The sequence below is a fragment of the Condylostylus longicornis genome, unplaced genomic scaffold (assembly GCF_029603195.1).
Source record: "Condylostylus longicornis isolate FDR11 unplaced genomic scaffold, ASM2960319v2 ptg000028l, whole genome shotgun sequence".
Lineage (NCBI taxonomy): Eukaryota > Metazoa > Arthropoda > Insecta > Diptera > Dolichopodidae > Condylostylus > Condylostylus longicornis.
In genome coordinates this window covers 2,074,283-2,085,023 of record NW_026577997.1, presented here as the reverse complement: position 1 = coordinate 2,085,023, position 10,741 = coordinate 2,074,283, and the positions used below count along the sequence as shown (strand labels likewise).

At 25.8% G+C, this 10,741-nt stretch overlaps 3 protein-coding genes across 4 annotated transcripts; all 3 read right to left on the bottom strand.

The window, feature by feature from the left end:
• Positions 1-2,791: 2,791 nt before the first annotated feature.
• On the bottom strand, positions 2,792-5,539 carry LOC129607777 (uncharacterized; the record flags this gene model as incomplete). The annotated part of the gene is made up of 5 exons (XM_055518952.1): positions 2,792-3,580; positions 3,643-4,171; positions 4,261-4,485; positions 4,548-5,086; positions 5,142-5,539. Coding segments are annotated over 5 exons (2,205 nt in total), but the record flags the coding sequence as incomplete, so codon positions are not given.
• On the bottom strand, positions 5,395-6,880 carry LOC129607698 (uncharacterized). 2 transcript variants are annotated; one of them, XM_055518856.1, is made up of 3 exons: positions 6,467-6,880; positions 5,757-6,041; positions 5,395-5,688 (listed from the first exon to the last, which is right to left on the bottom strand). In XM_055518856.1, exons 1-3 carry the CDS (start codon positions 6,513-6,515, stop codon positions 5,543-5,545), a joined length of 480 nt encoding a protein of 159 aa, XP_055374831.1. In that variant the 5' UTR covers positions 6,516-6,880; the 3' UTR covers positions 5,395-5,542. The 2 variants fall into 2 exon arrangements, with proteins under 2 accessions (XP_055374831.1, XP_055374832.1); XM_055518857.1 differs by having other exon boundaries at positions 5,757-5,996.
• Positions 6,881-7,508: 628 nt separating this feature from the next.
• On the bottom strand, positions 7,509-8,749 carry LOC129607758 (modular serine protease-like). The gene is made up of 2 exons (XM_055518931.1): positions 8,280-8,749; positions 7,509-8,212 (listed from the first exon to the last, which is right to left on the bottom strand). The coding sequence occupies exons 1-2, from the start codon at positions 8,480-8,482 to the stop codon at positions 7,696-7,698; spliced, it is 720 nt and encodes a 239-aa protein (XP_055374906.1). The 5' UTR covers positions 8,483-8,749; the 3' UTR covers positions 7,509-7,695.
• Between the last annotated feature and the right edge of the window lie 1,992 nt (positions 8,750-10,741).

Genomic DNA, 10,741 nt, shown 5'->3' with positions numbered 1-10,741 from the left:
TTATTTCATCTCTTCATTTTACATTTTTCTCTTGCAATATCAACTTTGATCAATTCGATTCAATCATATCATATAAATGGCAAAAGATAAAGAAAAAGGAGGAAATGTGAATTCAAACTATTCAGGGGATTTAAAAATCAAAATGGAAAACGTGCTAATAAATGATAAAGTGGTTACAAGGTTACTAAACCTAATAATTTTATTCTTAAAATTTTTTTGAATTTGAAAAAGCAAGATTGTAGATTTCATTTGGAAAAGGAATTCTGAATGAGACACTGGATGGAAAACATATATACTTGATCATCAAATAACCAAAAAAAAAAATCATCCCTATTGTTTAATAACTCTTAATCCGGGGAGTATACCAAAAATATTATTGATTAATGTTGGAGAATAATTCAAGCTATTTTAATTTATGGTGCCAAAAATTTTCATGTGCTCTTCATGCTTATAACATTTTTTATTTATATTTTTAATTACATTGATAATTTTGGGTCAGTATGTTGATTTGAGTAGTTTTAGGTTCCGTCTTGCAAAATATACCGTGTTCTGTTAGTAATACTAAGCTAAAAACAAAAATTTTGAAAATATTATAAATATATATGATTAATATTTAAGCCCGTTTGTTTCTCTTCAATTTCATGGAACATATCACAGGACACAATTGCTTTCTATGCTATCCATTTTTCTTTATAATCTACTTTGTATTTCATAAGTTCTTCGGAAGTCTTCAATTCTAACGAGATTCCTTATTATAGCTGTAGAATTTCACTGTAATAAATAAATTATATTTACAACAGAATTCTAGTTAATTCTAATATTTTGAATATTCAATATGCAAATAACGTAATTCCGATATAAAAATTCTAAAAATGCTTCTTCAACCAAAAAAAAAAACCTAAATCAGAATTAAAATCAAAATTTGAGTAAATCTGATTTTTTTTTTTAATTTAAAATCACATTGAAATTTTAAAATGAATTTTTTTTTGGTATTCTTTTTATTGTCAGTTTAATTTTTAATAACAGAGTAGACACAACATCGTACATAAAACATTTTCAAGAACACATAATTAAAAATTAAAACTACTAGACACTACTTAATTGACCGGAAACTGACTAAAAGTATTCTGATAAAATGTATTGAGAAATTTTATTTTCAAATAGAAAAATTTATAATTCAGACTTTTTTTATTTTAAAATTTCATTTATAATTTTGATTTCAAAATTAGCCTTCTATATTTTATATATATTTATTCATATATATGTATGAATTTATGTGTGTATAAAATTCATAACCTCTATCAAATTGAAATATTAATATGGTGTCAATTATTTGGGGGAAAAAAATTAAAAATTTAAAAATAATTAAAATCATCTTCAAGTGAAATTTGGATTCGTTCTTATCTAATTTCCAATGTAGATCTGCATATACTCTTTTTGTAGATTACATCAGTTTAAAAGTTAGATAAAATATTTGTAATAAAACATAAAACATTTAGACATTTTAAATTGAACCAATTAAATTTTAATAAAAAATTTTAAAAAATTAAAATAAAAGTTGAAGTGCTTTTAATAATTTTTAAAGAAATTCCAATTGATTTTTTAATTAAATTTAAAAATGCACTTGTATCCAAAGAAAGTTTTAAAAAATTTTCATTGTGATGTAAGTTGTACAAGGATCTACTCAACTTAATCGTTCTTAATTGTAATGCGCCGCGCTTCATAAAACGCAGAAGAAAACCCCTAACTCGGAAAACTAAATTTATTTTCAAAATTATAAGTAATTTAAAAAAATCAAATAAAAAAAACAAAAGTTAATATATTTGTTGGAGTGTATTATAGATTGTATAAAATTTCAACTTCTTTTTAAATAATCGGAACTAATTTATACATTTCCTTTGCGTATACAGATTTTCTAATTAATAAATAAGCTATTGTAAAATATACAAGTTCATAAATTTCAATTAATTCAATATTTTCTCTTTAATTTTTATGATCTCAAAATAATTTTCCTTTAAAAGTTAAATAAAATAACAATTGTTTTTGTTTCTAGTTTTTGTTTTATAAAAAAAAAGTCGCTGATGTTAGCCTCTAAATGAGAAAACATTTTCAAATTTTCATACAATTTCTATATTTACTTTTGTATTATTAGAAAACAGCAAAATGCGAGCCCGCCCACTTATATTTTTGAAAAACGTATTGAAGATTGTTTCAATAAAACTTTCTTAAATAAAAGTAAAATTTGAAATTTTTGTACAAACAATTTTAAATAAAATTAAATAAATCTAAAATCTTTCATATTAGTATTAAATTAAATGTAATATATAAAAAAAACCCAACCTCTTTTAGTTTTTTCTAAGCATAAGATTAAAATAATTCTTTAACTTTAGTTATCAAAATTTCCTTTGGAATAACTTTTAAATTGTAAGTTTTGCAATGCATGAACATTATTTTGTATGAATTAAAAGTGGGTGGAAATGGTTTCTACCATTTTTAAAATTAACCCGCCCATTGATTTTCGAAAATTGATATTTTCTTTTTGGTTTTCGATTTTGTGAATAAAATTTTAATTTACTTATATTTTTACTAAAAGTGAACAGATAATATTGAACGTATGCTAATATTATAATATAAAATTACTTGAAAAGAAGAAAAATGTAAAGGATTCAAGACTTTCGATGTCAGCAAATTTCTCTTCAATACTTTTATAACACTTGACTATATAAAAAGATCTGAACTATTTACACATAGAAGTAAAAGCACAAGAAAAGTATTACTATAGTAGTAAAGATTATGACAGTTTAATTTTATGACAAGATTATCCAAAAAAAATCTAAGTATGATTGTCGATTTCATCTGCTGCTATTTTCTTTTAATCGGAATTCTTTCATAATAAAATAAAATTTGATTGCATATTGACGCTTTTACTAACTCAGCTATCTTAATTTTTTTTACTTTTAATTTTTTAAATAAACATATTTACAGGTAAGTTAAAATTCTAAAAATATAAGAAAATATTTGTATTAATAACTACAAAGTAATTAGAAAAAAAAAACCTTATAATTGCTATGCCTGAGCAATTAAGCCGCTGATCATTTGTCTATAGTATTGAACATTCGTAAAAGTTGTTATAAAATTTGAATTACATTGTGGCACAAGATCGCCCCTTCCAATAATACCATTACTAACGACACCCCAAAGATTATATAAAATCTTATTATTAACTTCAGTAGGAACAACGAAACCACCACCGCTATCACCAGGGCAAACATTTTTTCCGTCACCAGTTTCAACGCAAAATTTATCCGAAGCAATATTGTCATTTCTTGTAATCTTTTTTGTTTTACAAGTGTGACTATCAATTGATAATAATTCAACAGAACGTAATTCTGGACTGTATGTTCCATTATCTGTTATTCCCCAACCAGCAACAACACCTGCTAGATTACTTTGAATATATTGTTCACTTTGTTCTTTCCATGTTAAACATGCAGGTCTTATATGACTTTTATATTCAATGTGATCGCTTAATGTTACAACTGCTATATCATTTGCCCAGTCATAGTTCGCGCCATAAAATCTATACACGATTAACAATTATTCATAAAATTAAATCGAATAAGAAAGAAGGCTTATACTTACGTAATCGGAATATTAATTTTAGAGATGTTTATTTTCTGAACCTCAAGCATTTCATTATTTGCATAAAAATCACGATAAAATTTCCCTGTCGTAATAATGAACTTCGATTTATCTTCTATTATTGCTTCAGATGGATCCCAGAAGCAATGAGCTGCTGTTATAACAATTTTCGATTGAATTATCGTTCCTCCACATTTTTGTTCATATTTTTGTTGCTTATTTTTAGAATAAATGGCAACATTCCAAGGTACTCTGTTTGGCAAAGTCAGAGTACTGTTTACACTGAATGGTAAATTCGTATCAATAGTACCACAAATTTGCTCGCATTGAAATGGTTCATAGTCCCACTCTCCATTAGTTTGACAGTGTACATCTTCATGAATAAGATACTTGGTTGGCTTCCTGTACATAGTTGCACATTTTATTCTTGCGATGGTGCCAGGTTTAAATATCGTTTGATTTTCAACTCTATTGTCCTTGTAATAGTACTCGACTCTTATAGAATTGCCTTTTATTGGGGAACAAGTTCCTAATAGAAATAGTAATATAAATGAATAAAAAACAAAAAAGCTGATTTCATCAAATTTCATTACAAAATTTTTAAATTTAAATAATTACTTATGCATTTTGGATGCAATTTTTTCCATCTCATCCCAGTGCAGGAGTTACTTATTTCGCCTTCTAACAGATATTCTACAGGACAAGAGTAGTTAACATATACTTTGTTCAAGATAACTGTTCCAGGCTCTAAATGAATTTTAGTGTCGATGTCTAACAGAACTAAATTATTTGTAGGAACCAAGCATCCAGGAGACAAATTAGATAATGCAGAATCTATTGTTTCTATAACAGTTTTTATAAAAATTTAATTTTAATTGTTACAATGCCAGCCAAAATACAAATACCTTCATCATTGACGATTTCTGACGATTCATTGTCGTTATTTGCCGATAAAGTAATATTTTCCATAAAGAGTTCATATGGGTACATACTCGTAAATGTGCGAATTAATTTGTCGTCACATTCTGAACTATAAGATGTGTTCGGCAAAATGATATTGCTGAAAACTCCTATAAACCAAGGATATCCTCGATCGTAAACTACAAATCCTCCGCCACCATCTCCTTTGCAAATATTTTCATTTCTGAAGTCAGGATATACACAAAATTTATCATCTGGAATAACATTGTTTCCTAAAAGTTTATCTTTCTTACATCTTGCAAGTTGACGTTGTTGCATTGAAACAGTTCGGAGTAGTGGAAAATTTGTATCTGAATCAATGTCACCTAAACCAACGACTAAACCTTGGTTATCGCCATCGAATATACCATTATGAGTTGTCCATGGTACACAAATTGGTAATATATGTGATCTCAATTTTAAATGATTATTAAGTGTTAAAATTGCAATATCACCTTCAAAATTATTTTGTGAACCACGAAAGCTATTGGAATCAAAAGTATAAAAATAAAATACAATTTTTATTTTGAAATATTTACTTAGGTGGTATATTAATTTTGAAAATAGACGCCCTTTGAATATCAAATGTTTCTTTATCGGAATAATAGTCACGATGTACTTTTCCAGCAGTTATAATAAATTTTGATTTGTCGTAAAGAAGTGATTTTTCATCATTCCAGAAGCAATGAGCGGCACTTATAACAATATTAGATTGAATTAGTGTTCCACCACAAATATGTTGATATTTTTCACTATTTACTGTTGAATATATGTTAATATGCCATGGTACTTCGAAAGGTTTTCTAAGGCCATTGTGTGAAGTATAAAGCCAATTAAGATGAGACTGATTAGCGTTTTCAACAGCTCCACAAGTTTGCAAACATTTGTATGGCAGATGGTCCCAAGTACCATTCCTTTGACAATGTAAAGTTTCATGTATTTATTCTGTCTTTGGTCGTTTGTACAAAATTGCACAATTTATCCGAGCAGTTGTACCATATTTAACATTCCCTTTGCAATCAACCGATTGTCCATTATACTCACAATTAGCCTCAATTGTATGACCCCGAATCGATGGACACAATTCTGTAGAAATATAAAAAAGATTATTTATTTTATATTTTTACGTATACGAAATTTTAAGAATTAATTACTTATGCATTCAGGATGTTCAAAAGTCCAATTTCCTTTTTCACAGAAATTCAAAGTACTCAATAATAGTTTTCCTTCTAAAACATAAGATTTTTGGCATGCGTAAATAACACTTGCTCTTATTGGAGCTAATGTCCCCGGCATTAGACGTTTGTTAGTATTGAATTCCGTTAATATTATGTTTCCTGAAGGAACTAAGCATCCATGTGAATTTTCATTGCCCAAATCTGTTAAACTGGAATCTATGTTTGATTTATGGAATAAATAAAATAGTAGAACTGCAGAACCTGATATTAATTAAAATATAGAATTGCTAAATTGAATTTTAATTTATATTTGCACATGTAAATCCGCGAATCTAATAATTTATGAAATAGCAATACATGAAAAATTATTACTAATTCCTTAATTTTTTCAAAACTTATGTTATTATTAGTTCATTTAGTAGCCCAAAAAATAATAATTGGACTATTTATAAAATATATTTATTAATCTTCAAGAAATAAGAATTTACATAGTATTTTATAAAACAATTCAATCATATTAACCTAACAATTCTCAAAATGTTTTTAAACAAAAAAAAAAAAAATAAAACAAATAAAAAGCATTAATTAAAAGTTATAATAATTACATATGTATACTTATATAATTTCAATTAATTATTAGTTTCAGCTTCTTATTATTAGAAAAAGTATACGTAATCTCATCTTACCAAATATAAATATGGAAAATAGACTTATCACAATAATACGATGTAACATTTTTTGTTTTAGATGTTAATTACTTTTATACAAACTAATTGTTGGTTTGCTATATAACAATTTTTGCAATTAATATTATTTTCTGTATTAGTCACTCTGAGCATTGATTAATTCACAATTCGGATAACATGTTTCTCTTTTGATTTCAAAACTTATACTAATTTCCCGTGCGTTTGTTTTGTTTTTACATTGTTAATATCAAAATTAATATCAACACTTTTATGTACATAGCTATATAGGTACATATTAATAAATATTTGTAAACAAAAGACGGGAAATTTTTTGTTATACCTATGCATATAAAGTCTATTCAAAATATTATTATAAATTTAAAATATAAGCACGTAAAGTAAAAATTAGTTTCAAGAATAAGCTTATTTTAGTTTGATGTCTAACATTTCAAAACATTTCAACATTTTTGCAAATTAATAAAAGCTTATGTATATATATATATATAAATATATATATAAAAATATATATATATATATATATATTTATATATATATATATATAATATATATATATATATATATATATATATATATATATATATATATATATATATAAATATATATATATATATATATTCCCGATTAACTTCCTAATATATAAATATATATATAAAAATATATATATATATATATATATTTATATATATATATATATAATATATATATATATATATATATATATATATATATATATATATATATATATATATAAATATATATATATATATATATATATATATATATATGCGATTAACTTCCCGACGTTTTGATGAAATGAAACCAATTATGGTCGATATTCTTTTCCCATAAATTCATGAAAGAGGTACTTTATATAATCAAATTCATTCTCTTAGAACAATTTCATTAATTTTTTTTAAAGATTATGGAAACAAATTGTGATTTTTTAAAACTTATAGGTCTTATTCTAACTTATTTTTACTAAAAGCGTGATATGTAAGCTTTGAAATGAGAAAACTTTTGGGTTTTTCATAAAAATTTAAAAAAATTCGTGTGACTCAGAAAAATCAAGCTACATATTAAGATTTTACCTTAATAAAATATTATTTCGGCTTAATAATAAAATAATCTGAATTGTTCTAAAAATATAATTAATAATGCATGTGAACGGATTTAGTAGAAATAGTGGTAGTAGCAGTATCAGTTAGCTTCTAATCGGCTTGAGATAAATTGCTAATTACGTTTTTGATGAAAGATTCATGAGAATATATATTTGTGAACGTTCTAATCAAAGTTTCGTCACAGCCAGAATGGTAAGAGGTATTTGGTGTTATTATATTGCTGAAAATTCCACCGAGCCAAAGTTGTCCTCGATCATATATTGTAAATGCTCCACCGCCATCTCTCGAACAAATATTTTCCGTTTTATTTTCAGAATATGCACAAAATTTATCATCTGGAATTTTATAATTTGCTACATTTTCATATTTTTGGCATTTTTGCGTATCAATTCCAGTAAGAGGAACTTCTCGCAATAAATGGCCATTGGTTGAAGAATCGTTACTATTAAAACCAACGACGTAACCGCTTAGACCATTTGGATTAAATTGTCCAAATCCAGTTGACCATAAAACACATATTGGGATAACATGATCACTAAATTTAATATGATTATCAAGAGTCAAAACTGCAATATCACCTTCAAAATTATTTTCAGACCCGCGGAATCTGTTTAAGATATAAAGAGATATACATATGTTATCTAAATAAAAACTTTTCATTTTAAAATACTTACGTTTTTGGTACATCAATTTTAGATATAAGCACCCTCTGCACTTCAAATGTTTCTTTATCGGAATTATAGTCAAGATGGAATTTTCCAGCTGTAACAATATATTTTGATTTATCATAAAAGAGTGATTTTTCATCATTCCAAAAACAATGAGCAGCACTTAACACAATTTTCGATTGAACAATTGTTCCACCGCATGTATGCATATATTCACTATTCTCTATTTTATATATGTTAACGTGATATGGTACGTCACTGGGTTTTCTTAAACGACTGTTAATATTAATTAAATTGTCAGGGGTTTTGTCAAACCCACCACAAATTTGCTCACATTTAAAGGGAAGGTAATCCCATGTACCATCTTCTTGACAATTTAAAGTTTTATATATTTGCTGACTTTTAGGTTTCACGTACTGCAGTGCGCAATTTATTTGGGCAATGGTACCTGATTTAACATTTGATTTGCAATTAACTGATTCCCCTTTATACTCACAATTAGCTTCGATCGTATGGTCCCGAATTGGTGGGCACAACTAAAAAAAAAAAAATATCTAAAATAATTCTGCTGACTTTCATTTGTATATTATTATAAAAGATTTAAATCATACAATTACTTATACATTTGGGATGTTCATATGTCCAATTCACTGGAGCCGTATTTGCACAATAATTTAATGTAGCTCGTCCTTCCCAAATATATGATGTTGGGCATGAATATATAATACGTGTGTCTATTGGAACGACACTTTCCGAATTTAATTGCATTTTAGTTTTCGCATTAGTTAATTTTAATAAACCTTTTGGAACCATACATCCTGATAAATTGTCTTTGATTGAAGTTGTTAAAATGGAATCTATTTATTGTATTTAAACAAATATTATTAGCAACTACTAATTATGTAGTAGAATATATGAATAAATAAAATATTTTAAATATATAAGCTTACCACATATTGATAACCACAGCATACATATTTTAATAATATAATTTAGCATGCTGAAATAATCTCGTTATACAATTCTTCTAAAATTATTATTTTTCATACAGGTATACTATATAATATTTCAGGTATGCTATTGATTTTATTTAAGATAAGATTTAAATTCAAAATGAATTTATAGCTTCCACTAGTTTTGTTACTAATAAATTCCGTAAAGCTTATCTCTTCTGATCAGAAGCAGCACAAAATCGGAATTGTCCGATCACCAAAACAACAATAATCAAAATAAGACAAAGATTTTTCTGTTGGCAAAAAAATTCTTATAAGCTTCACTTAAAAAGAGTAAATTTATAGCTTCAAGTCGTACATATTTATTTTAAACTTTTGATTTATAGAACAAAAATTCTCTCGCTACACAGCAACTTTGTAAAAGAGAAAATATTACTATAGCTTAAGTTTTTTTTTTTGTAAAAACTTTACTTAAATACTCAAAAAAGATAATAATTTAATTCTCAAATAATAAATTAGAAAACAGAATAATTATGAAAAAAAAAATTTGTATTTGTACTATTCGTTTAATTGTATAGAGTAGTGATATTGGAGAATATTTTTCAGATATTAAAATATGATAATTTTAAGCATGGGAAAACATTTTCAAGCTGAAAAAACTTTACTAAATACAATATATTATACCGTGTGCGTATAACATTATTTGTGCAAATATACCACTTCTAGTACCCACTACTTCTAGCTGTAGGATTTTCGTTTCCCTTTACGCTAAAATGCTTCTATTACAGTCACTGTTGCTTATGCATTTTTGATTGTTTTTCACTTTTACTATGAAAATTTTTATAATTTTCCTGTACGTTTTTAATTTACCATACTTCTGTAGAAAATTTACTGAAAACTCCACCGAGCCAAAGTTGTCCTCGATCATATATAACGCACAGATAAATTGATTAAAAGTAGTTGGGACTCGGGAATAAATTTTAGAGAAATTTTCATTACAACACTTAAGATTCACTTATACTTCAATTGAGGTATAACTAAGTAATTTATTTATGATTATTTTCTTAAGTGTTATTTCTCATTTCAGAAATGTTATCATTTAATTGCCAAATTTTAAATTGAATTCAAACTTACAAAAACTAATGAAATTTTCATCATTACTATTTATTGCATAGAATTTCTAAATAATTGTTCAAAACATGCTATTAAATAATCAACAGTAATAAAATTTTCATTATTACTATTTACTGCATAGCATTTCTAAATAGTTGTTAAAAACATGCTATTTAATAATCAACACCATAGTAATTTTATCATTGTTTATGAGCAAATTAAGGGTTTCTTGCTTAATAAAAGAGAAAAGAAATGACACTGTTAAATATGTGTGTACTTCTAGGCATTTATATCGCCTGCAGAACATTATCGCGATACATATAGTTGACAGGTGTTAGATAACCTTTAACGTTTGTGTAAATAAAGCACTTATACACAACGAAAAGATTTATTCATACCTGT

What these genes read in the sequence shown, in the direction of transcription:
- LOC129607698 (XM_055518856.1), bottom strand. Translation starts at nt 6,515, where the DNA reads ATGTTACATCGTATTATTGTGATAAGTCTATTTTCCATATTTATATTT. An exon ending in ATTTTCCATATTTATATTTG is followed by an intron (nt 6,042 to 6,466) that starts GTAAGATGAGAT and finishes AATTAATATCAG; the next exon opens with GTTCTGCAGTTCTACTATTT. An exon ending in TGAACATCCTGAATGCATAA is followed by an intron (nt 5,689 to 5,756) that starts GTAATTAATTCT and finishes ATATTTCTACAG; the next exon opens with AATTGTGTCCATCGATTCGG.
- LOC129607758 (XM_055518931.1), bottom strand. Translation starts at nt 8,482, where the DNA reads ATGCATACATGCGGTGGAACAATTGTTCAATCGAAAATTGTGTTAAGT. An exon ending in AAAATTGATGTACCAAAAAC is followed by an intron (nt 8,213 to 8,279) that starts GTAAGTATTTTA and finishes TATCTTAAACAG; the next exon opens with ATTCCGCGGGTCTGAAAATA.